Source organism: Bubalus kerabau, chromosome 1, assembly GCF_029407905.1.
Source record: "Bubalus kerabau isolate K-KA32 ecotype Philippines breed swamp buffalo chromosome 1, PCC_UOA_SB_1v2, whole genome shotgun sequence".
Taxonomy (NCBI): Eukaryota; Metazoa; Chordata; class Mammalia; order Artiodactyla; family Bovidae; genus Bubalus; species Bubalus kerabau.
Window position 1 is genome coordinate 136,794,380 of NC_073624.1, and position 27,288 is coordinate 136,821,667.

At 40.4% G+C, this 27,288-nt stretch overlaps 1 protein-coding gene across 5 annotated transcripts in view; it reads left to right on the top strand.

Moving 5' to 3' along the window:
• CSGALNACT2 (chondroitin sulfate N-acetylgalactosaminyltransferase 2) overlaps window positions 1-18,537 on the top strand; it is a 59,777-nt gene extending 41,240 nt beyond the window's left edge. For 4 of the 5 annotated variants that reach the window (XM_055589424.1, XM_055589419.1, XM_055589436.1 and 1 more), the window contains 2 exons: window positions 8,334-8,415; window positions 15,338-18,537. In XM_055589424.1, coding sequence (XP_055445399.1) covers window positions 8,334-8,415; window positions 15,338-15,630 — 375 coding nt within the window. In that variant the 3' untranslated portion in view covers window positions 15,631-18,537. Of the gene's footprint in view, window positions 1-5,905; window positions 5,962-8,333; window positions 8,416-15,337 lie in introns of all 5 variants that reach the window. The other variant, XM_055589438.1, reaches the window with a different exon arrangement.
• Window positions 18,538-27,288: the final 8,751 nt, after the last annotated feature.

Sequence of the window (27,288 nt, forward strand, 5' to 3'; positions counted from 1 at the left end):
GATGTCTACTTTATCTGTAGGCCAGTATTAGGAATATGGATACAAATGGGGTCAAAATGACAGCTGGGCACCACATCTGCCTTATCTGACACTCTAAATCCTTTGTACAAGTAAATTATTAAAAATGAAAAGCCATATTAGTATTGGAGAATGAGAGAAGTGCCATTGGGAGATCTAAATTTTGAGAACTTTCTGTAAGATGACAGAAGTTGTCATAGGATTGGTTGCTGGAGGAGAGAGCAGTCTGGAACATATTTAGGAGAACAGTGACAGTGAGGCTGCCTTGCATCCTCTGAGCTCATAGAAGACAGGAGTGGTGGAGTCTGCGTGCTTCTCTGGGAGGTGTGCTGAGCAGCAGGCATCTCAGGCTGAGGCAGTATGTTTGGTCCCTGGAGGTAGGGAGGCAGGATAGAGCCCTAGGATTACTGATTATAGGGTGGATGGGGAGCCGCAGACTCCAAAGGTAAACTGCTACTGGCACATTCTGTCCAAGACCATGTTTAGCCCCTTCTTCACTGTTATTGGAGATAGACCTTTGTAATGATAGCTAACAGCCATGGTTTTTGAACAGTGATTTTTGAAACAAAAATGAGAAGCAGCTAACCACAACTAGCCAAACAGTTGAGGGAACACACTGTGAAAGAAGACCACATTTTAATAAATAGAAAAATTGACACATGAGAATAGAAATAGAAAACAACTTTAACTTAAATATATCTTTAAGGAAATTAAAGAAAATGTTAATTTCATAAAATTATTAGCATTTGTTACTAAAAATAGAACTTGGAAATTGAAAAACTATAGAACTCAATAAATGGGCTGAATAGCAGAATGATCACAGTTGAAATAGATTTGTAAACTAGCAGACAGGCCAACTGGACATATAAAGACCAAGAGACAATGTGAGAGAAAAATCAAGATACGGGAAATCAATTCAGAAGCTCTAAGACTGTTAAATAATTGGAGTTCCGAAAGGGAGAGAAAAGAGAACAGAGCGAGGAGGAAATAGAAGAAAACATCAAAGAACTAGGGGAAGAGAAATCTTCTGGCATTTGAGAACAGAAGGCACAATCCTAACAGTTTCCAGAGATGCTCAAAGTAGCAGAATCTAGCTTATCTACAAAGGAATAATAATCAGGTTGGCACTTGCAGCCTTTGTGATAATATTGATACTAGAAAATACTAAAGCAGTCCCTTGAACATTCTAAAGAAAAATAACTTCAATTATAGAATCCGTATTTGACCTATTTGAAAGCAAAATAGACATTTTTGAACACTGAAGAACTCAGTTTAACTATTTTTCAGAGGCCTTTTCTAATTCAGCAGAATGAAAAATGAGCATATTGAAAGAAGAAGACCTAAGAATAAGAGTGGTCAACAACAATAAGAACCCAGTAAAACTTCTTTCATTAGTTTCTTTAAATAGTTGATGAAACACATAATAAAAAAGTTAAATAGCAATTTAGGATAAAAAAGTCAAAAGGTGTATACATGGTATAATATGTGTATTACCCAACTCTGTCCCAAGATACCCAGAAGCAGTGACATCCTTAGAGTAATAAGCATGCCCAGCTCCCAGATCTCAGTGCTGAGATGGGTAATAGAGGAGCCCAGAACATCTTGTAGCTCTAGGAAAAAAAAGATGAAAGAGCTCCCAGTGGCGAAGCTGGAACAATTTGAGCAGCCAACTAGTCCTGGATTATAACACCAGCATAAAATAAATATCATGAGTCCATACTGATATGAGTAACTTTGTGAGTGAATCAGGAGATAAATAATAATAATAAATGACAGATTGATAGGTTGATTAGATTAGATGGGGTGGGGGTGGAAAGGGACAGATCTTCCCACAGAATTTTAAAGAACTCTTGTAGGTACTCCCTTTTCCACAAGGTGGAGCTAGGTGACTCACTTCCAAAGAAACAAGTAAGGAAAAAGAAAATTTTTTCTTCTTAACTTTTCAACAGAGAAACCTGGCAGGCACCACTTTAAACTAAGTAATGAAGGTTAACATCACTAGTGTTGTACCCACCACATAAGATGTAACAAGAAGGGCATGTCACCCTTGTGGTCTTTCTTCCAAAAACCTATAACCCCAGCCTAATCATGAGAAAAACTTCAGATAAACCCAAATGGAGGGACATCCTATTAAATACCTGAACATGACTACTTAAAACTGCCAAGATCATAAAAAAGAAGACTGAGAGGCACTCACAGTTTCTCAGGAGACTAAGGAGACAACATCGAATGTACTGTAGTGTCCTGGACAGATCCTAGAACAGAAAAAAGAACATTAAAGGAAAAACTGGTAGAATTCAAATAAAGGAAAAAACTGATGGAATCCAAATAAAGTCTGGAGTGAGTTAGTAGTAATGTATCAATGTTGGTTTCTTAGTTTTGACAAATGTACCACAGCAGTGTGAGATCATAACATTTAAAGGAAGCTAAAGCTACATGAGAAATATATGGAAACTCTTTATTATGTTGTAACTTTTCTGTAAACCTGAAATTGTTTCAAAATTTAAAAATCTAAAAATTTTACTTGAAAAACAAACCAAAAGAAATGCAAAATGGACTCAACATATAAGAATGAAGAGCTAATATTCTTGTCTGGTTTGAGAGAATGTGGACAAAGAATGTTTTGAAGTAGATTCATTCTAGATGTTGTATAGATAAATAAGTTTAAGTGCTTCCACTTCAAATTCTAGTTTCACCACTTTGTAACCATTGCAAGTTATTTAACCTATTTAAGCTTCATTCTCCTTAAAAAGCATAAGACAAAAGTTTCCTCTCTGTAATGTTTAAAGATACATTAGAAAGTAAGTAGGAAATACACCAAACAGAAAAAAAGAGGTAAAAGACATCTGATAATAATTCATAGTAAACAGTTTGAAATAGTCATTCTTCACAAGAATGAGTTAAAACAACAGGTGATAATTTTTTTCTGCTGTTAAAGCACTTTTTTAAAAAACACATGAGTGAGGCTGGCAGGGTAGAGCCTCTTCCATCCCTGCAGTGGTGTGGGAATGCAGGTACACTTCCTGGTTTGAGAGTTGTCAGGTAGGATCATCCCTCTGATCCAGTAATTTCCACAGCAGGAGTCTCTCCTGAGGAAATAATCAGAGGTGTAGAGTAGCAGTATGCAGAACATTGACAACATTCAAAGCAAGTAGAACTCTAATAATGATAAGTTGAATTATAGAATATACTGTGGTGAATGTTATGTGTCAAGAGATTGTTCATGAAATGGAAATAAATACAACTGCATAAATGTAGAAGTAAATGTAAGGTTAAAAAATGGAGGATGGTATATATATATATGTTAGATATTTTAATACTATAATATCTAGTATTTTTATGTACGTTTTTCTTTGTGCAAGGTACTGTTCTGTTTTTTATACATGTTAATTCATTTAATCCTGTAACAACCTCTCAGGTAGGCACTGTTATTACCTGCATTTTATAAATGAAGAGAGAGCTAGGCATGAATGGGTGCCCCTCCCCCAGTGCACAGCTCACCAAGGTGGGGCCAGGAGCCCGGGCAATGTTGGCTCCATAGTCTCCACTGTGTTCTATTAATTCATTAAATAGTGAGTGTCCATTCTGTGCCAGCCATTATTCACCACTGGAACCCTAAGATCCATACAAATGTGGTTATTATTCATAAGAATCTTTAGTCTTGCAGGAAGAGACAGAAAATAAAATCAGTTCGCAAATAACCAGCAGATAATTAAAAGGGGCTGAGTTGTGAAGAAGGATGAGATCATTTCTGTGCTGTTTGGTCAGAAAGGCCTCTCCGAGATGAGGCTGTTGGAGGGCCATCTGAATGACAGGAAGGAACCTGCCCCACAGTGACTGGGGAAGGCGGTTTCAGACAGAAAGATAGCTAGTGGATTTCCTAAGGTGACTGGAGCACAGTGGGTGAGGGAGCACAAAGGCCAGGTCATGGAGAGCCTGTTTATACCCCTGTGAGTGGTTTGAATTTATGCTAAGGGTGATAGACAGCCTTGGGAGCTTTGATTCTGTGGAGAATGAATTGTGTGTGGCTCCAGCTGCAAGTAGCCAGTTAGGCTTTTGCAGTAGATCGAGGAGGTGCTGTGGCTTGGGCAAGGGTGGTAATTGTATAGAGAGGTTTAGGTATGATTTAGAAACAGCACTTGCTGTTGGATTAGAATGTGGGGAGTGAGGGAGAGACAGGAGTGGCAAGAGGAGAGAACAGGACTTCAGTTTGAGCTTGGTAGGTGCATATTTCTTATTAGTGGCCTGAGGGGATGTGTCAGGGTTGGCAGGGGATTCATGAACCTGTTGTTTGTGAGGGGCTGAGAGCTGGAGATGTAGCTTATGTGTGGATAGCTGCATCCCCCACTTGCTTAGGAGAAAAATAAGAGTAAAAACAATCAGGGATTATGGATAATATGAGTTTCCTTCTACTTTCCTTCATGAAAATGTGCCAATTTAAAAATCAAAGCCAATGACTCTTTCCCCCAAGGCTGATATTTGAAGAATTTTCATAATATTTATTAAATCAGAATTGGCATAGGGTAGAAATGTCAGAGTAGATGTTTTAATACTTTGCACCAGGATTATATGTATTTTATATTTTTGAAGAGATAAGAATATTAGAGCCTAATCTTGGTTTTGCCACAGAAGTTATACCTCTATAAGTTTGTTTATTCGTTTAAATATTTATTGAAAGCCTGTGCTGTGCCTTGCATTGTTCCAGGTGCTAGAGATATAGAAGTGATTAAAATTAGCAAAAGGTCCTGCCCTCAGGAAGTTTTACATTCTACTAGAGGCAGGAGCCGGAGAAGGCAATGGCACCCCACTCCAGTACTCTTGCCTGGAAAATCCCATGGACGGAGGAGCCTAGTGGGCTGTGGTCCATGGGGTCGCTAGGAGTCGGACATGACTGAGCGACTTCACTTTCACTTTTCACTTTCATGCATTGGAGAAGGCAACGGCAACCCTCTCCAGTGTTCTTGCCTGGAGAATCCCAGGGATGGGGGAGCCTGGTGGGCTGCCGTCTATGGGGTCGCACAGAGTTGGACACGACTGAAGCAACTTAGCAGCAGAAGCAGGAGAGAAGAAGCCTTCCCCACCCCCAAACCTCCCAAATGGAATAGGAAAGTTTGTGTTTCATTTATTAGCTTCTACTTCAGCCAGATCCTCAGTACTGCCTGGGTCATTCTGTTTTCCAGTTGGTTCTCATTCTGCACAGCAACTTTTTCAGACTGTCCCCTGAAACTTTCAACTCCCCTAACTCTTCTCAAAAGTTACTGCCTCTACAGACCTATATATTCTTATATTCCTGCTTTCTGTAAGAATTTCCACATGGTTGCCCTATAGATTACTCAAATTCATTATGTCCAGAACGTTGCTCCACGTCATTCCTCCTGGGATGACCCTTTCCTGGGGTTCCCACTCTTGGGGAGATAACCATCACGTACCCTTTGTCAGGATGGCAGTCTGTGGTCCAACCTCCTGCCTAGTTTTGTAGGGCCCAGGAGTTAAGAATGGTTGAAAAATATTTTCAAAAGGATAATATTTCATGACATAGGAAAATTTCATAAAATTCACATTTCAGTGGCCTTAAATAGAGTGTTTTGGAATACAGCATATTTATTTAACTATTGTGAATGACTGCTTTCACTCTACACTGGCAAAGTTGAGACAGGTTCTGTGTTCTTCAGAGCCTAAAATATATACTATCTAGTTTTTATCAACGTTTCCTGAGACCTGCTCTACATTCATGGGCACCGATACCTCTGACTCCAGTATTTAAATGCATCATTTTTCACCCACAGTGCTCTCTCCCACCTCAGGCCTTTGCACAAACTGTTGTCTTGCCTGAAACTGTCTCCCAGCATATCTTCTTTTACTTGATTAACTCTTGCTTCTCTCTCAGATCCCAGCTCTCACTTCATTTCTTGGAGGAAGCTGTCTCAGAATGCTGCAATTTGGGTGAGGGATCAGTCTCTCTGCTTTCTGTCACCCTCCTCACAGCCATATCCTCACTTCCCTCCATATCTGACTAGACTCCATGGTCAGTCATGAGCTGCAGCCTCCTCTCTGCTATACACTCACCTCCTTCATCCCTCACTCCTTCCAGTGTTTTCTCTTAGAACCCCAGCCTAGTTAAGGGCACCGCTGTCAACCAGGCCGCTGAGCCGCAGAAGGTAGAGAGTGAGAAACACACTCCCGCTGCACAGCACAACTTTAAATACTTGACCACAGGCTTCTGGATCTCAGGCTGCCTCTGCGCTTTGTCCTCCAGTCCAGTCGCACTGTCCTTACGCCTCCCAGCAACCCTCACCACTTCTCACTCCACGTACCCTGCTTCCTGTTTCACTTAGGAAGGAGCAGCAGTCAAGTGTTCACTTCCTTATTCTCCTGTCATGAGACCCATGGGCCTCACTGGCCCTGTCACATCCTCAGCCTCTCTCTCTCCAGTCCCAGTGGAGGAACTACCCACGTCCCTTGCTAAGGCCAGCTCGTCCTTCTGTAGTGAACTAGATAGAGCTCATTCCTGATGTCTACACAAGGACATCCCTCCAGCTTTCTTCACTCTCTCATGTCCTAACATTTTGCCTCTTTTGGATCATCGCCATTAGCCTACAAAAATACTGTAATACCACTTAGGTCTGAAAAATGTTTCTTGACCTGGGGCCACGTTCTTTTTGCCCTTGTTTTCTGAGCTCTTGCCACAGTCATTTCTTTACTGTTGACCACTCCAGATGTGCTCCTACCTCAGAGCCGTGGTACGTGCTCCTGGCATGATCTCCAGATATTTGCATAGTTCATTCCCTGATTTCACTAGGGTCTCTGCCCAAACTTACCTCCTCAGGCCTTTTGTGGCTGTTATATCTAAAATAGGCCTTCTGTTTTGCTCTGTCTTTGGCCTACGGCATCTTTCTTCCTAACATGTGTCACCATCTGAGACCTATATTTATTTATTTGCTATTTTTCCATCAAATGGAGGCTCTGTGGTAGCAGAGACTCGGTCACCTCTGTTCATGGCTGGGTCCCCACTGAATTGTGAATTTTAAAAGGCAGTCTGTCAAGCTTCAACCTTTACTTGATTCTACATGCCCAATATCATCAAAGCCCTGATTTTTTTGTTTCTGTGCTTGGACTTCAGTGGTGACTATTCCATTTTAAAGCTGGCTTCCCTCATGGTGGGAAAAAACTGCAGCAGTTCCAGACTTCATATTTACACGCTATGCCAGAGGCTGACAAACTTACTCTGTTAAGAGCCACATAGGGAATATTTTAGGTTTTGCAGGCCGTAAATCCCTGTTGCAACTATTCAGCTCTGTCATTGTACCATGAAAACACCCACAGACAATTCATAAACAAATGAGTGTGCCTGTGTTACAGTAAAATGATGTACAAAGCCAGTAGCTGGCCGGATGTAGCCTGGAAGCTATAGTTGGCTTACTCCTGCCCTGCAGTATCCAAGGGGAGCAAGCGTCTTTTCTAGTATCTCTCTCAGAAGAATGAGGGGGCTCTCTGTTTTCCACAGTTCCCAACAAGCGTCCTATTTTAGCGTGTTGGCCTGAACATTATCTAGGAATTCCCTGTAGCTCAAACAGTAAAGAATCTGCCTGTGATGCAGGAGACCAGGGTTCGATCCCTGGGTCGGGAAGATCCTCTGGAGAAGGGAATGGCAATCCACTCCAGTATTCTTGCCTGGAGAATTCCATGGACAGAGAAGCCTGACAGGCTACATTCATGGGGTTGATTATCTAATGCCTGTTAGTGAAGTAGTTCGTGAGTGACTGGGATGAGACTGTCTCCTTGGTGGAGAGTGCTCGCAGTCCAGTCTGATGCTGCTAGTGGAAGGAGCGTCCCTGAAGCTCATGGGCTGCATGGGGCCAGGTAATTACCTGAGCAAAACTGTACACAGTTAGGAATAGGGGTAGGGGAATGGATGCTGGCCATGCATCAAATAAGGTCTGCTGTGTAGAAGTGATTGGTGTATTACAGTATGTGCTTCCAGCACTGGTGTCCTCCTAAAATAGAATGTAAGCCCCCTGAGATCAGGCATCACATTCTTTGATTATTAGTAACCTCAGCTCAAACCTCATACAAGACTTGAATCAGATTAAGTTGAAGGCGGTTAAGAATCCTATGCTCATGGGGATTACTATACTTTTGTTGGTTTTTATAAGGATTTAATAATATAAAGCCATGTGATCCCATTATCAATCACATAAATGATTCCTTTTTTACAGAAAAAATTATTTGGAAAATGTTTTAATTTGTTTCATCATTGATTGAAACTACTTCTGGTTTTTGAGGGATTAAATTGAGTTTTGTTTTTTAAATTTAAGGTTCACAAAAAGGATTCTGGCTTTTGGCGAGATTTTGGATTTGGAATGACTTGTCAGTACCAATCAGATTTCCTGACCATTGGTAAGTATACCTTACATTTAAGATAGGACTTTAGGTGTTTACTATAATATCTTAAGATGTTTTTCTAAAAGGTCTGAGATTTGAATGTTTTCCTAATAAATTTTGAATATCTGAGATTAGCTGAAGAGTCAGGAAATACGAAAGACAAAATAAGTTTATTATTAGAGTCTTTGACTAGAAAAATGAGGTCATAAAGATAAAATACCCGTCTTTGCAGTTGTTTCTAGTACTGTAACAAAAGGTCTGTACCTAACTTTGGTGTTGTAATCACAGATTGTTACAGCTAGAAGTAATGTTGGATTATCTAGCTCAAGGGCTTTCATATTTTTTTATTTAGAGAGGAAACCACCTTTATTTGTCTTTTGAACATAATGCAGAATTTCAGTATCTAAAACAAATGGGGGGAAAAAAATCTCTGTCTCTAGCTGTGGTTGTAGTTGGAGTAAGGGACTTAGAATCACTGCCTTCGTCATCCACTCCCCTAAACCAAGTTGACCATGAAGAATCTGGTCTAAGCTACCTGCCGAATCCCACCATGTCTTACCCAGCAAAAATAAAGCATCAGAGCATAGTTTAAGGAAGCAAGCTGAAACCTGATTTATTCGTTCCATGTTTCCTGATTCACTCAGGGGCTCCCTTTCCACTGCATATTGTTGTTCAGTTGCCAAGTCACGTCCAACCCTGCATCCCTGTGGACTACAGCATGCCAGGCTTCCCTCTCCCTCACCATCTCCCAGAGTTTGCCCACGTTCATGTCCATTGCATTGGTGATGCCATCCAGCCAGCTCATCCTCTGGCACCCTCTTCTCCTCCTGCCTTCGATCTTTCCCAGCATCAGGGTCTTTTCCAGTGAGTTGGCTGTTTGCATCAGGTGGCCAAAGTATTAGAGCTTCAGCTTCAGCATCAGTACTTCCAGTGAGTGAGTATTCAGGGTTGATTTCCTTTAAGATTAACTAGTTTGATCTCCTTGCTGTCCAAGGAACTCTTAAGAGTCTTTTCCAGCACCACAGTTCGAGAGCATCAGTTCTTTGGTGCTCTGCCTTCTTTATGCTTCAGCTCTCACAACCATATGTGACTACTGGAAAGGCTATATGGACCTTTGTCGGCAAAGTGATGTCTTTTCTTTTTAACATATGTCTAGGTTTGTCATAGCTTTCCTGCCAAGAAGCGATTGTCTTCTAATTTCATGGCTGCAGTAACCATCCACATTGATTTTAGAGCCCAAGAAGAAGAAATCTGTCACTGCTTCCACATTTTCCCCTTCTATTTGCCATGAAGTGATGGGGTTGGATGCTGTGATCTTAGATTTTTAATATTTAGTTTTAAACTGGCTTTTTCACTGTCCTACTTAACCCTCATCAAGAGGTACTTTAGTTCTGCTTCGGTTTCTGCCATTAGAGTGGTATCATCTGTATATCTGAGGCTGTTGATACTTCTTCCGGCAATCTTGGTTCCAGCTTGTAACTCAGCCAGCCCAGCATTTCTCATGATGTGTTCTGTGTATAAGTTAAGTAAACAGGGTGACAATAAACAGCCTTGTCATACTCTTGCAGTCTTGCACCAATCAGTTGTTCCATACAGAATTCTACTTGTTGCTTCTTGACTGGCATACAGGTTTCTCAGGAGACAGGTAAGATGATCTGGTATTCCTATCTCTTTAAAAAGTTTTCCGCAGTTTGTTATAATCCACACAGTCAAAGGCTTTAGCGTCGTCAACGAAACAGAGGTATATGTTTTTCTGGAATTCCCTTGCTTTCTCTATGATCCAGCAAATGTTGGCAAGTTGATCTCTGTTTCCTCTGCCTTTTCTAAACCCAGCTTGGATGTCTGGAAGTTCTTGTTCACATAATGCTGAAGCCTAGCCTGAAGGATTTTGAGCATGACTTTACTAGCATAGGAGATGAGTGCAATTGTCCAGTGGTCTGAACAATATTTAGTACTGCCCTTCTTGGGAATTAGGATGAGGATTGACCTTTTACAGTCCTGTGGCCACTGCTGGGTTTTCCAAATTTGCTGACATATTGAGTACAGCACTTTGGTAGCATCATTTAGGATTTTAAATAGCTCTGTTGGAATTCCATCACCTCCACTAGCTTTATTGACAGCAGGGCTTCCTAAGGCCCACTTGACTTCACACTCCAGAATGTCTGGCTCTGGGTGTATGGCCACACCATCGTGGTTATTGTTGTCATCAAGATCTTTTTTATACAATTATTCTGTGTATTCTTTCTATCTCTTTTTGATCTCTTCTACTTCTATTAGGTCTTTACTGTTTCTGTCCTTTATTGTACCCATCTTTGGATGAATGTTCCTTTGATATTTTCAGTTTTCTTGACAAGATCTCTAGTCTTTCCCCTTCTGTTGTTTTCCTCTATTTCTTTGCATTGTTCATTGAAGAAAGCCTTCTTGTCTCCTTGCTTTTCTCTGGAACTCTACGTTTAGTTGGGTGTACCTTTCCCTTTCTTCCTTGTTTTTCACTTCTCTTCTTTCTTCAGCTAGTTGTAAAACCTCCTCAGACAACCACTTGGCCTTCTTGCTGTTCTTTTTCTTTGGGATGGTTTTGTTCACTGCCTCCTGTGCAATATTACGGAGGCAATGTGCAATATCCGTACTTCTTCAGGCACTCTGTTTACTAGATCTAATCCTTTGAATCTGTTCGTCACCTCCACTATATATGCATAGGGGATTTGATTTAAGTTTTACCTGGTTGGCCTGGTGGTTTTCCCTGCTTTCTTAAGTTTAAGCCTGAATTTTGCACTGAGAAGCTGATGTATTTTTAATAGAATACATAAATATATGTCCATTTTACCTTCATTTTTATAGTCAGCCATTTGCTCTGGAAATTCCTCCACTTTGTCTTTTTATCTCTGTAACGAATGATGGAAAATCAGCAAATAGTAATAAAAAGACTATTAAGTGAAACTAATAAGTTTTCCCCCTGATTTCTTGCTTAATAAAATAGTAAGGATCCATCATCGCCTCTGATCTGTGTTATTTCTCACCGCTCCTTTCTCTTTCCCTTCATATTCCTATCAGATGCATATTGGTGCAGTTAATGGTGTTCCACATTTCTCTGAGACATGTTCATTTTTCTTCATCCATTTCCTCTTGTCTTCGTGTAACATAATCTCAATTGATCTGTCTTCAGGTTCTCTGATTCTTTTTGTTCAGATCTACTTGTTGAGCTGCTCTAGTGACTTTGTCGTTTGAGTTATGGTGCTTTTTAACTCCAGAATTTCTCTTATTAAAAATATGTAATTTCTGTCTCTTTATAATGTTCTCTACTTGATGAGACATTGTCATCTTTCTGTTAGTTCTTTAAGCATGATTTCTCTTAATTCTTTGAACATATTTATAATGGTTGTTTCGAAATCTTTGCTAAAACTGACATCTGGTCCCTCTCATAGGCAGTTTCTGTTGTCTGCTTCTCTTTTGATATATAGGTCACAGTTTTGTTTCTTTCAATACCTTTCTTTTTGAAAATGAGACTTTTTAAGTTATATATTGTGTGGATTCTAGATATTAATTTCCCCTGCCTCCAGGGTTGTTTTACCTTTACTTGTTTATTAACTGACTCTGCTTTACTATTTTAGTGAACTGTGGCTCCCCATCCTCCATCTCATGTCACTTCTCATGTCACTCATCAGGGCATGTGTACAGTCATCCTGGGATGACCTTGGATTGAGTGAATATCTTTTTCACTGTCTCCTCCCATGCCTCTGTTGGTGTCACACCCGGCTATTAGGCTGCATTAATTTGCTCACAGGACAGTGCTCTGGGACATAGATTGCTCCAGTCTGAACAGATGAAACTAAACCCTTTTGAAAGTGTTAGTCGCTCAGCTCAGTGTCTGACTGTCTGTGACCCCATGGACTGTAGCTCACCAGTCTCCTCTGTCCATGGAATTCTCCAGGCAAGAATACTGGAGGGGTTTGCCATTCCATCCTCCAGGGGATCTTCCTGACCCAGGGATTGAACCCAGGTCTTCTTCATTGCAGGCACATTCTTTACCATTTGAGCCACAGAGAAGCTCTTAAACCCTTTTGTAGGGTAGTTTTGGAGGCAAGTTTTTGAGGTTTGTTTGGACCCCAGGATGGCTCTTAGCTGTTTCTCTTCCTTCCTCTCTGGTAAACTGGGTGGCCTACATTTTAGCTTGTTCTAATGGGCTACCAGCCACCTCTTAATTGTTCATCACCAAATCTCCAATATTTACAGGAGCCCCTTTAGGCCTTAATTTCTGTACACTTTCTTTCAGATAAAGTCAATTCCTTTGGGAAGAGCTCTGGAGTATTTGTCCTTATGGACTCCCTCTTCCCCTAAAAAGCTCTGAGTCTCTGCTTGAGACCTGGGGGTGGAGATGGTGGCACAGTTCTCTGAGAGGAACACCCCTGCCTTCTGATCAGAATATTAGGTGGGAGCCGAAGGGCCCGTCTCCCTCTTCAGTTCAGTTTAGTCGCTCTGTCATGTCCAACTCTTTGCGACCCTATGGACTGCAGCATGCCAGGCCTCCCTGTCCATCACCAAGTCCCTCTCCCTCGTGGAGAGCCTCTGTCCTGTGAATGTGGGCTGAGGGAGACAGGGAGCCCCCGCCCCTCAGCAGCACTTGTTTGCAATTTCGCCTCTTTCATTTGGAGCTTGTATTCCTTTCCCTCTTTCCTTCTGGCTGTCCCATTATACACACGTTATACCTTGGGTAGTTGTCCCATAGTTCTTGGGTATTTCTGTTCTGTTCTTTTCTTTTTTCCCCCACCTCCAGTCTTCTTTCTCTTTGCTTTTCAGTCTTAGAAGTTTCTATTCATGTGTCCTCAAGTTTAGAGATCTTTCCTCAGTCAAGTGCAGTCTCCTAGTGAGCCCTGCAAAGGCATTCTTCATTTCGTTACTGTTTTTTATCTTTAACATTTCTTTTGATTCATTCTTAGACTCTATCTCTGCTTCATTGCCCATCAGTTCTTGCATATTGTCTTTTTCCATTACAGCCCTTAGTGTATTAATCATAGTTGTTTTAAATTCACAGTCCTTTAGTTCCAACATCCCTGCCATATCTGAGTTTGGTTCTGATGCTCTTTCTCTTCAATATTTTTTGACCTTCAGTTTGCCTAATTTTTTTTTTCATAGCTGAACATGATGTACTGGGTAAAGAAGACTGAGGTAAATAGGCCTTCAGTGATGTGATGGTAAGGCGTGGGAGAAGAGAAAGTGTTCTATAGTCCTATGATAAGGTCTCAGTCCTTTCTTTAGCGATCCTGTGAGTCTGGACCATGAATTTTGCAGTCATTTTTCAGACACTGCCCCCAATCTTAGGTAGGACAGGATGGCTAGAGTGGACTAGTTGACTATATCCTTTCCCCCAGATAGGTTAGGCTCTGGCAGGATAGTTTTTCCTGAGGGTAGACCTTGTTAAGAACAAAAAACACCCTGGCATATTTCAGAATGGTTACTTTCCCCTTCCTGAAAGCACTGCAGGATTTTTCTGCAGTCTTCACCATGAGAACCTGGTAAACCTAGAGATAAAACTCACAAAAGTGTATGGGCCCCTCTGGCGTTTTCAACTCTTAGATTTTTCCACTGAGCCTCTGGCAGTTCATCAGTTCAAACTTTCCTACCCCTGTACTGGTTCCCCTGGAGATTTCTTCTAGTCTGTTTCTTCTCTAACAGTAATAGTTGTGATTCTGTCTTACACACCTATCTATCTCTTCAGATTAGGGAAGAGCAGTTTGCCCTGTGACTTTATTTCTCTGAGGGATCTGAGAAGAGTTGAGTTTTCAGTTTGTTCAACTTTTTATTTGTTGGAAGGATGGAGTGAAGGTCTGTCTACATGCTGGACAGAAATGGGAAGTCCTCTATTTATTTTCACTGTCTACACCATCTCTAATATTTGAGGAACTTATTCATATCTACAAGTAAGAAAAGCCAAGATATACCAAACATAGCATTTATTAAAGCTGTGATTATTTAAAATAATACTTTTCAGAGATCTCAGGATTCTTGTCATCCTGTAAGTATGAAATTAAGTGACATAGAATTATTTGATAAAAAGACATCATTTGGAAACCTAGATTTTAATTGAAGAATTAATTTTTTCTCCATCTTTCAGAATCTTTTCTAGCTCTTCAAAAAAAAACTCAAAATAGTTTGTATTCTCCATGCTTCTTTAAAGTTAGTTCAGCCTAAACCAACTTAAAAATAGTGTGAACTTGATCTCCTGTGCTCTAGGTAAGGCTGTAAGTGACATTTAACGTTGCCAAGTCTACTTGATTCTCTTTAATTGAGCAGCACATGACCATTTCTTCAGGATGCTTTCCTCACTTGACTGACACTTTCTCCAGAATTCTCTCCTTCCTCTGAGGCTGCCTCAGTCTCTTTTGCTGACTTTCTCTGCCTGTTTGCCCTCTAGATATTTGGCATTTCTTAGCAGTTAGACCTGGGCCCTGTTTTCCTTGTAAACTTGATTAGTAATTTCACCCACTAATGTGGCTTTAAATCATCTGTGTGTCCATTCTCAATTTTATGTGTCCCACTCGGCCCATTTCTTCTGTTTTCCACTCTGGAAAATTTTCTGTGACCCAGAAAAACTTGGATCTCAAAGGATAGTAGGAAAACACCATAAAACATTAATGGTGGTGATATTATGGGTGATTTAGGTTTCCTTCTCCTTTATTTGACTTTCTAGACATTTTCTATAAAACTGAAGTTGGCAAAGTATTCTCAAATATTTAATCTTATTTTGATACTCAACAACATACCCTTGACCTTCCAGCTATCAGCTGATAACTGTATTTCTAAGCCAAGATGTCAGTCCTCTACTTCAGGTGTCTTTAGATTGTACATGTCATCTCATCTGAAGTAGAATGTTTAAATCTTTATCAGGTTTGACTGTGCTCTGCCAGGCAGCTATTTAATAGTATGAGTTTTGATCCTGCAGGTGGATTTGACATGGAAGTAAAAGGTTGGGGTGGAGAAGATGTTCATCTGTATCGAAAATACTTACACAGTGACCTGATTGTGATTCGGACTCCGGTTCCTGGTCTTTTCCACCTCTGGCATGAGAAGCGCTGTGCTGATGAGTTGACCCCTGAGCAGTACCGCATGTGCATCCAGTCCAAAGCCATGAATGAGGCCTCACACTCGCACCTGGGAATGCTGGTCTTCAGGGAGGAGATAGAGACGCATCTTCACAAACAGGCATACAGGACAAATAGCGAAGCTGTGGGTTAATGTGATCGTTGACACATTCATCTGAACCACAAACCAGCACTATTTGTTTAGCCTTAATTCCAATTCCAGATGCAGTGCCTCTTTCAGGAAGACATGCTTTTGTGTTCTTGCTGATGTTACTTCAGCAGTTTAACTTGGTGTGAGAAGAAAAAGCAGCGTTGCAATGCACAGTCTCTTTTTCTGAGCATACCTCACTATGGATCATTGACAAATCAAAATCTGGTATTTGTTCTAAGAGTAGTCTTGAGTTAATTTCTGCCTGGCTTCATGTGCTGATGTGTATCCTGGTTGCATCTGGGCTGAGGGGTGGAATGTGTTGTGCTCAAGGTAGGTTGGAGCATCCTGTTCCTTTAGAGAAGATGGAGTGTTATGGATGGAGTGTGTCAGCAAGGGTTCTTCACCTGCTGACCACTGAGTCAACCTGCTTGGTTTTAAGTGAAGATCTTTGGTCATTTGCTTAAAAAATCCTTTTTCACTGAAGCGAAGGATAACTAAATGACATATCTAAAATTCCCAACTAATGAAGAGGAGGCAGAGATAAAAATTCCTCAGCTTTGCCTAGCCCCCTGAATGTCTATTTTTAAACAAATGTGTAATAATAGAAAATACTACGGATAGAATCTATGACTTGATTAAAACTATAATGTGTTACTAATTTATCATCGTGTTCAGGATTAGGATTCAGAGTTGCTATAGGCTGTTCTGAACAAACAAATAAATAAGGAAACACCTTAAACGTAACAGTTAATTATGCTGGAGTCCAGGACACTAGGGGTGTCTGGGAACATCAGTTTACATGAGCCAGGGCTCTAGCAGGGCCCTGTGGTTCAGAATAGATGAACATAGCATAGTGTTGTGTGTTTTTTGCTTTGTGTTGTCTCATTTAGCATGGATCCATATGTTTGTATTACCCTTCTTGTCTTACATGTTAATTATGCTACATCTGTATTTACATTATTATAATACTTTGAGTTGAGGGGAAGTTTCACTGAGAGGAGAAAACCAAACAATTTAGTGAGGTATGCCATAAGATCATACTGATTCAAGGAAAGGGGCAGAGCAGAACATTGTCTAAATGGAAATCTGAATTATAGAGTATTTTAGGGAAATATATAACTTGCAGATAGAATGATATTTTAATTGAGGTATAAATTATATTAATGAGACAAGATGAGTAAGCAGTTATATTCAGATAGGACTGTACTGTGCTGTTTATCACACATGGATCTTTTGCCATAGGGTCAATCGCTATATCCACAAACTGGAGATGTGGTGAAAGGCATGCATAGATTTTTGAACTTTTGGCTTTTAAAAGGGACCTATATGGAATTCTTTCTATTGTATATAAAACCCTGAAAATTCATGGAAGACAAATCATTATTCTTTTTGCTGCATATATCATATCATCTGAAATATTATAAGTCCCAAACTTCTTGGTGCTACATGAATTCAATTTTACAATAACTCTTACTGAATATTCTCTTAAGTATTAAGTTGGGATAGCATTTAGGCTTGGTTTTTTAAGATGTGTAAAATGTTCTCTGCAAAATTGTTCAGGTCATTGTCTCCTTTTATATACAGTTATTTATTGTAAAGACCAGTGAATTAAGATATTTAAAGTGAGAGAACCTAATTATTTACAGAAGTGAGTTGTAGCTTGTTTTTTGACAGAACCAAATGAATTTTTTCTTTTTTTATAAAACAAGCTTTTAATTTAAAGATGGAAGCTAAGCGATGGAAACATTACTATGTTTTTGATAGTAAGAGGTACCAATAAAGTATTTTATTACCAAAAGTTAAATGAAAATGTGATAAGCTAATTTCTTTCTGTTGAAAAGTATCAAATACAGAAAATTGCATGACATGTAATTGTGTGCTGTAAAGAACAGTGACGCCAACACCAGTGTAGCAGCTATTCAGAGTAGAAGCTTGAACTTCGTTGGTGAAAGGTCTCTGTGTGCACTTTCTTAATCACATACCTTCACTCTGTCCATATTAGTCACTATCCTGATGATTTTTGTGACAATTTTTCACTTATTTTTCCTCACTGTTTTCCCAACCATGTATGTATATCTACACAATAGACTATTTTGTCTGTTTTGAATTAATATGTGTATTATTTCATCATATATTCTCTAACCGTGGTTTTTTTTTGTTGTTCACTCACGTTAATCTCAAAATTAATTCATTTTAATTACTGATTAGTATTCCACTAAATGAATATACTGCAATATTCTTTCTGCTCTTTACAGATATTTGGATCACTCAGTTTTTTTGTTGTTTGTTTCCTTATTTGCTTTTGCTGTCACAAGCAATGTTGCCATGAATATTGCTGTGCGTGTCTCTTACAAGCATTTGAGAACTTCTGTAGGAGTAATGATGCTAAGTCACCAGTGTGTGTATATTCAACTTACTTCCCAAAGTGGACCACTTCCAGCCCTGTAAGAGATTCACTTTGCATCCCTGGCAATACTTAATTATGTCAGACTTTTTAATTCTTGCTAATCTAGTGGGCTTTAGGCATGAATCGTAGTTATAATTTTCATTTCCAGTCTTTTTGCCATTATTTTAAATTCATAGGAATTTTTCAAATATTCTGAGTACCAATTCTTACTGGTTAAATGTTTGCAAATATCTTCCCTGGGATGTGGCTTGTCCTTTCCCATTCTTGATGGTACTTTTTGATGAATAAAAATTAATGTGTTTAGTTAATCTTTTTTCCTTTATGTATTATTTTTATTATTAATTTTTGACATCATAATGGAGAAAAGTATCTTAAAGCTGTTGTTCTGTATTATCTTCTGAATACCTCATACATGGCTTTGTTCTTAAGGATTGTCATGGTTATTTGTAACCTTTATACTTTTCATAAAAGTTTTAGAATAAGCTTGTTAAGTTTCATGAAAACTTTTGTGAATTTTTATTAGAATCTCATTGAATCTATAAGATCACTTTGGGGAAAAAGTACATTTTATCATACAGAGCCCTCCAGTCCTTGAACATGATATTATCTATTTTGGTCTTTATTATCTTCAGTTAAGTTTTGTACTTTTTCACACAGTGGATTTTTTTAAAGCTTTTTTTCCTAGATAGTTTGCATTTTTTATGCTACTGTAAATATCTTTTGTTTTTCTTTTTCTTTTAAATTTTTTGCTGAGATTTAGAAATCAAACTGATTTGTGTTAATTTTTGTGTTCAGTAACCTTGCCAAACACAATTTTTTTTTTCCCCCACACCAGCACGTGGGATCTTAGTTTCCTGACCAGGGCTCAAAGCCATGCCTCCTGGAATGAAGGAGTGCAGTTGTAACCACTAGACCACCAGTCAAGTCCCAAACAATTCTAATATTGTATTTCTAGTTGGCATTTTTTCTGTTACACAATTATATATCTATGAGTAATAGAGAAGTTTTGTTTCTTTTCAATTTCTGTATATTTTTCTTCTTTTTAACTGTGCTTGTTAGGATTTGTTTTGCAGTGTTGATTGGAAGTGGTAATAGTGGACTTCCTGCCCATATTTCTGATTTCAAGGGAGACATTTGCAGTTTCATCAGTAAGTATGGCATTTTTTTTTTAATAAATACCCTTGATTAAGTTAATAAAGTTACCTTCTGTTACCACTTGGCAAATTTTTATCATGCTTGAAAGCATTTGTTAAATATTTTTACTATATCTTTTGAGATGATTATATGATTTTTCCCATCTTAAATATGTTCAATTGATATAATTTTCTGAAGTACCCTTGCATTCCTGGGGTAAACACCAATCTGTCCTGATACATGATCCTTACACAATGCTGGATTCGGTTTACATGCATATACAAACATTTGTTTGCATATCTGTATATATTTGTGTACGGGTGTTGTATATATAAGTGCTTTTTTCGGGTGTTTTTCATCTGTGTTCATGAATAAGATTGCCTATATATTGTACATCCTTTCTCATTCTTGGGCTTTTCTATAAAGGTTTTGCTCACTTATAAACTAAGTTACAGGTGTTCCTTTGTACTCTGTTTCTAGAAAAGTTTTGTATGACCATAATTATTTCTTCCTTAGAATATTTGACAAAACTTCTGAAAGCTACCTGAGCCTGAACCTTTTTTCTACACAGGAAAATCTCTGATCATGAGCTCAATTTATTTAATGACTATAGAACTGTTCAGATTTTCTGTTTCTTCTAGAGTCAGTTTTGATTGAGTTATTTTAGGTAAGGTGCTATTTGTTAGGAATTTATACGTATAAACTTGAAATTTTAGATGAAACATACAAAGCTGTTTGCCATTTCCTCTTGTTATCTGTGTAATATGTATGGGATCAATCATGATAACCCTTTTATTCTTGATATTATTTGTGCTTTTCGTTTTTCTTAAATAGTCTTACCAGGTGTTGTCAAATTTTTCTCAGTCCTTCCAAATAACTGAACCCCTACCAGCCACATATGAGAGATCTTGTTGCCTCATATCGTCCCCACAAATATTTTCAACATTTTAAATTCAGACTCTTTAATTTCTGTTGAATGTGTACAGTTATTTAATTTTTATTTTAGCTTATCATTAGGAAAATGATGTTGAGTATCTTTTCAGATGCATATTGGCCATTTGAATATCTTATTTGTGAAATGCCTATTCCATTTTTCTGCCCTTTTTTCTTTTATGGGCTTTTTTTTTTTTTAATTGATGTATAGGAGTTACTTCTGTACTGTGGATATGAGTATTTTGTCAGATTTATATATTGCAAATATCTTCTGTCAGGCAGGGGACTGGTCTTCATTCTCTTAATATTACCTGTTAATAAGCAGAAGTTGTTAGTAATAAAGTCCAGTTTATCCAGTTTCTTTTATGGCTAGTGATTTTGGTGTCCAATTTTAAAAACCTTTGCCTACTCCAAAGATTAAATGTTCATGTTTTCTTTTAAGTGCTTTATTGATTGTGTTTCGTATTTAGATCTGTGATTCATATGGAAATAATTTTCATGTAGTAGAGTCAAGATTCATCCTTTAGAATTTCTTTTGGTGAAGGCATTATGCCAGACTCTATTTTAGTTTATAAATATCTTTATCTCATTTAAGAAATATTTTTGAAGGGTTTAGAATTCTAGGTTGAGAAATTTTTTAGCATGGTCAACTCTAATAATATATTCATCTATTTGACCAGGAAAAGTGAGTTTACTCAGGAATAGCCAGAGGAATTGCAGTTCAGAATAAGTGAACTACAGTGGGCCATAGGCAAATCAGAGAACAAGAAAAGGAAACTTGCTTCTATATGGTAAAATGGGGAATTGGGAGGAACTGTATTAACTGAAGGCGATGGCACCCCACTCCAGTACTCTTGCCTGGAAAATCCCATGGACTGAGGAGCCTGGTGGGCTGCAGTCCATGGGCTCGCTAAGAGTCAGACACGACTGAGCGACTTCACTTTGACTTTTCACTTTCTTGCATTGGAGAAGGAAATGGCAACCCACTCCAGTGTTCTTGCCTGGAGAATCCCAGGGACGGGGGAGCCTGGTGGGCTGCCGTCTATGGGGTCGCACAGAGTCGGACACGACTGAAGTGACTTAGCAGTAGCAGTATTAACCGAAACATTCATTGGAGGAAGCTGGGAGTTCATTCTAGTTGGTGGGCTTCTGTACTCTCTGAAGAAAAAGAAGTTTTCTCTCTTCCTGGTTGGTGATAAAGCAGGCAACACCTTTCTGTGATGGAGATGTTTGCTGCCTTTCTTGCTGTTTGGAGCAATTGATGATGCGTAGCTGGGTATGAGAACTCCCCCTCCTGGCCTGTTCCAACTCTAGCTGAGGATTCTTTAATTCCACAACACACTGATGTTATGATTCCACTGTCTTCTGCCTTCAGTTATTTCTGTTGTGAAATAAGCTATCAGCTTAACAGTTGACACGCCATTAAAGGTAATCAACCTTTTTTTCCTCTGGCTGTCTTTAAAATCTCTTCTCTATCTCTATTCTGGATCACTATGATACGTCTGTATGCAGATTTTTTTTTTCCCTTCTGATCCTGCTTGAGAATCTTTGGGCTAATTGGATTGTCTTTTGTCAATTCTGAAAGATTCTCAGCTATTACATTTGCATTGTCTCTGCCTCATTCTTTTTCCTTCTGTAACTCTAATAACATATGTTAAGTCTGTTTCATATTTTCCAACCTTTGCCTTTCTGTGTTACATTCCAGTTATTTATCCAGGATTTTGTCCAAGTAGATTTGGACAAAAACAGAGCATCTGCATAAGTAGGTAATTTATACAGAATTTATCCAAATAGAGCATCTAGAAATGAAAATTTTTTAAGTCTAGTAGGTGGATTTAATGGTATATTAGACACAGCTAAGGAGAGACGTTTCCAACTAGAATATAGATCAGAACTTTTGCTTCCACTGGGTAACTTAGGGACAATACCAGTTCAGGGCCATGTTAAACTAAATTCTGAGCTTGAAGTTTTTTTGACCAGTGTGATTTGTGCTGTTAAACTTTGTGAAACTCACTTATTTGTGGTTGTCAATTATCAGGGGTAAATTCTCCCCATTCCCATGGAGTGCTGAGGTTCAAAACAGGCAGTCTTCCTTAGCATCTTGGTGGGATTGGAGTAGGAGTGTTTTATTTCAAGTTCACTGTTATGCTGAGGGATGGCTCTTTGATATGTCAGCTTTATGGCCTAAGATCTCCTATTGACCCTTCTTGAGCAGGCTCTGGACTTTCTTCTCTGACCCCCTTGTGGACTGAAAATTAAAGCTATGAGTTTCTGCCTTTACTTGGATGTTAAAGTTTTGCATAGGTTTATCAGTCAATTTCAGTAGGTGAGCATTTAAGCACTCATCTCACACACTAGCAAAGTAATGCTCAAAATTCTCCAAGCCAGGCTTCAGCAGTATGTGAACCATGAACTCTAGATGTTCAAGCTGAAGTTAGAAAAGGCAGAGGAACCAGAGATCAAATTGCTATCATCAAAAAAGCAAGAGAGTTCCAGAAAAACATCTGCTTTATTGACTCTGCCAAAGCCTTTGACTATGTGGATCACAACAAACTGTGGGAAATTCTGAAAGAGATGGGAATACCAGACCACCTAACCTGCCTCCTGAGAAATCTGTATGCAGGTCAAGAAGCAGCAGTTAGAACTGGACATGGAACAACAGACTGTTTCCCGATTGGGAAAGGAGTACGTCAAGGCTGTATATTGTCACCCTGCTTCTTTAACATATATGCAGAGTACATCATGACAAATGCTGGGCTGGATGAAGCACAAGCTGGAATCAAGATTGCTGGGAGAAATATCAATAACCTCAGATATGCAGATGATACCACCCTTATAGCAGAAAGCAAAGAAAAACTAAAGAGCCTCTTGAGGAGGATGTAAGAGGAGAGTGAAAAAGCTGGCTTAAAGCTCAACATTCAGAAAACGAAGATCATAGCATCCAGTCCCATCACTTCATGGCAAATAGATGGGGAAACGGTGGAAACAGTGACAGATTTTTTCTTGGACTCCAAAATCACTGCAGATGGTGACTACAGCCATGAAATTAAAAGACACTTGCTCCTTGGAAGAAAAGTTATGACCAACCTAGACAGCATATTAAAAAGCAGAGAGACGTTACTTTGCCAACAAAGGTCTGTCTAGTCAAAGCTATTGTTTTTCCAGTAGTCATGTATGGATACGAGAGTTAGACTATAAAGAAAGCTGAGCGCAGAAGAATTGATGCTTTTGAACTGTGGTGTTGGAGAAGACTCTTGAGAGTCCCTTGGACAGCCAGGATATCCAACCAGTCCATCCTAAAGGAAATCAGTCCTGAATAGTCTGTGGAAGGACTGATGCTGAAGCTGAAACTCCCAATACTTTGGCCACCTGATGCGAAGAACTGACTCATTTGAAAAGACCCTAATGCTCGGAAAGATTGAAGGTTGGAGGAGAAGGGTACGACGGAAGAAGATGAGATGGTTGGATGGCATCACAACTCAATGGACATGAGTTTGAGTGAACCCTGGGAGTTGGTGATGGACAAGGAGGCCTGACGTGCTGCAGTCTATGTGGTTGCAAAGAGTCAGACACAACTGAGCGACTGAACTGAACTGAAGCATTTAGGTCTTTCATGCTGTCAGAAAAGGGCAGGTGCTTAACTCTCTTATATTCTTTTTTCTCCCATTTTTAAAATTTTTTAAATGGAGGATTTGTTGTTGTCAGTTGCTAAGTCATGTCCGACTCTGCGACTTTTAAAAGCAAGCTTCTCTGTCCATGGGATTTCCTAGGCAAGGATACTGGAGTGGGTTGTCTATTCCTTCTCCAGGGGATTTTCCTAGACCAGGGATTGAACCTGCGTCTCCTGCATTGGCAGGCAGATTCTTTACCACTGAGTCACCAGGGAAGCCCTAATTGGATAATTGCTTTATAATGCTGTGTCATTGTTTTTGCTGTACAACAGAATGAATCAGCTATATGTATACGTGTATCCCCTCCTTTCGCCTCCCTCCTGCCCACCCCCACACCAGCCCTCCAGGTCATCACAGAGCACTGAGCTCTCTCCCTGTGCTACACAGTCGCTTCCTGCGAGCTGTCTGTTAGACACAAGGCAGTGTATACATATCAGTGCTGCTCTCTCAAGTCGTCCCACCCTCTGCTTTCCCTGCTGTGTCCACAGCTCTGTTCTCTTATGTCAGACTTGCAAATTTGCCCATCAGTATCATTTTTCTAGATTCCATATATATGTGTTAATATACAATATTTCTTTTTCTGACTGACTTCACTCTGTATGACAAACTCTAGGTTCATCCACATAACTACAAATGACCCAATATTGTTCCTTTTTATGGCTAAGTAATATTCCATTGTATATATGTACCACAACTTCTTTATGCATCTGTTGATGGATATTTTCTTTTATTCTTGACAGCATTATTCCCTTAACATTGTTGCTGTAGATCCATACCTGAGTCTCCCATTGTTGCTCCTGCTGGGTGGGGACCAACACCTTGAGAAACACTGCCTGGAGGGCACCACCCCATGTGTGAAGGACAGTGCCGTGGCTCGCCGAGCCAGCTCGCCTCCCACTGCCAGCTCAAGCTCCAAGATGCAGACCAGGTGAGGTGCAGCTCCTTCTTCAGGTGAGGTATGTAGTAACTTCCAAGACTGAGTATACCAAGAAAGTAAGGATGCCATTGAGTGGAAAGACCTAAAAAGTGTTTTCATTGATCCAAAACTCACTTAGGAATCCTCACAGGGGTCCTCATTTGCTCCACAAACATGCAAGCCCCTATCGCATGCTGTCCATTCCACAAGGCACTTGGAGGGGCAACAGGTGATGAGGTCCCCCAGGCCTTGCCTCTCTCCAGTACAGTGGCCACTAGCTATTTAAATGTAAATAAGTCAGAGTTCTGTTCCTCTTGCACTGGCCACATTTCAGTGCCAGTCCCTCGGCACACCTGGTGACCCACTATACTGGTGGATGATGACGCAGCACAGCAGCCCCCTCAGCACAGAAAGGTTCTGCGGGCAGCGCTCTTTAATGGGCTGAGCTGACTCTATCCCCCCTCAGCACAGCAGCCCCCTAGCACAGAAAGGTTTCTGCGGGCAGCACTCTTTAATGGGCTGGCTCTGAGGAGCAGTGTCAGGTCTGCGGAGCTGACCTCGTCCAGCCTGGGCACCTGACAGGTTGGCCGTGAGACATCCAGACAAAGGCAGCATCTCACTTCTTTTCCTTCAGTTCCACAAGCTCTTGTGTGCCCCTCAACAACTCTCTCTCCTTTAGCACTCCTGAACATGACCAACTGAAACAGAAGAACCGCGATGGAGAAGCACATCAGCCAGCGCACCCCAACACCCCAGCCCCCCAGAGAGACCCGCAGGGCCCATGGACACCAAAGGTGCCTATCCGCCCTGCAGTAAAGGAACCTTGGCAGTCTTGAAGGTAGGCCCTGAACTTACACGACCACGTAATTCAAGGCTGCTAGTGATATCCTTCTGGATCTGTCTTTGAGGAAAGCAGGATAGAACCTGCCTCTTGTACAATTTTTTCTTGTTTTGCATTATTTGAAAAGCTCTTTGTCAGAATGTGGAGGTGAGAGTTCCTGTTCCATCTCTGAAAGGCCGTGGTGGCCCTGGCATCTCATCCTCCCTTCTGGCCAGGCATCCCCGTGTCTCCTGCCAGCATCAGCACCGCCATCCTCACAGCCGCGCACAGAGAACAGGCACACAAGGGGAGCAACATGTTCTTTTATTGATGCAAGTACGTCCAGTCACACCAGTAGCTGACATCCTGCATTATGGTACAGCTTTATACTCAGAGTTCATCTCGAAATACCAAAACATCAGAGTTAGGGTATGTATCAAATTGGAAAAACAAAATAGCAAATGTAGACACTGTGGCAGGTCGGTACTAGAACTGATAACCCAGTGAAGTGCACGTTGATGTGGAAGCTCCTTAACACATGGACAAAAAAGGTTCTAACATTGTATTCCAAATATAGATTCTCAAGTTTTAAACCTTTATTTCAAATACATAAAGCAATATGTACTACCAGTATACAGTATGTACTATCTAGAACATCTGAAAAGTGCAAAAACACTGTGACAACACAGTGTGAAGATCCTTGCTCCACCCGGGGCTGAGGGCGACAGCAGCAGCAGATCACATCTCCAGGCTCTCCCAGGAGTTCTGGGAATTGGCAACTAACAGATCCGTCCTCACCCAGGCCTCCCAGCTGGAGGCTCTGGCGAACGCCAGCCATGTGGGGAGAGAGGGTTCCAGGTATGCTTGGGTGGAATGAAAGCCCGCCAAGAGGGAGACAGTCAGCATGGACTGCCCACTTCTGGCCTTGGAGGGAGCAGGGCTGTCATGGTCCCACGGCCAGGAAGCCAGACAGAAAATGGAGTGCACGCCTCGAGTCTTGGTGTGGAAAACAACTCCAAATGTTGGGCAGTTGTATGTGCATGGGCTCCGGCAGATACGGGCCTGGCTAACTTTGGGTTTCAGTTCCACTAGGGGAGCCCCCTGCCCAGAGGGAAGGAGGGTACTGATTTGTAAGTTGCTTCTTTTCACTTTGTACTTGGACTTCAAGGTGGCTTTCGGTGAGTGTCCCCATCCTCCACTGCACTGTGTTTTTACTTCATTACGTGTCAAAGTGATAGCCTGGAAAACTGACAATTCCATGATTCCCCTCCTTACGTTATTTGAGATTTTCTCTTTTCCTAAAATGTAGTTGAGTAATTTGCCAGACTTATTCCAACAGAAAATACACTGCCAGGTATCCCCCTTCCCTCCCCACTGACCCCCATAATCCCTGATAAAGGAAAATGAAAATGTAAACTTTGGAAAGCCCATGTTCAAGGTGCACTTCTAGAAATAAGCAAATGAGACCCCCCGGCCACCCGAGCCCTTCCTGCCAGACCCTCACAGGCCCGGGCACTGAGGGCAGCACTTCCCCGGCGCCTCCAGCACCCTCTAAGGCACTAACCCCGACATCAGAGACACTGGCTGGAAAGGAGGCAGGGCTCACGTTGGTTTTGGTTGGGTTTTTTTAAATATTTTTTTTTTGTAAGATGTTAATCAAAAGTAGAAAATAAAAATCTACATTTCATTAGAATAAGATGTTATCATGGACACCATCTCCCATGATACTCTTTCCCCACCCCTCCCCAAAGCAGGGCCCTGCCCTGTTAAAGTAAACAAA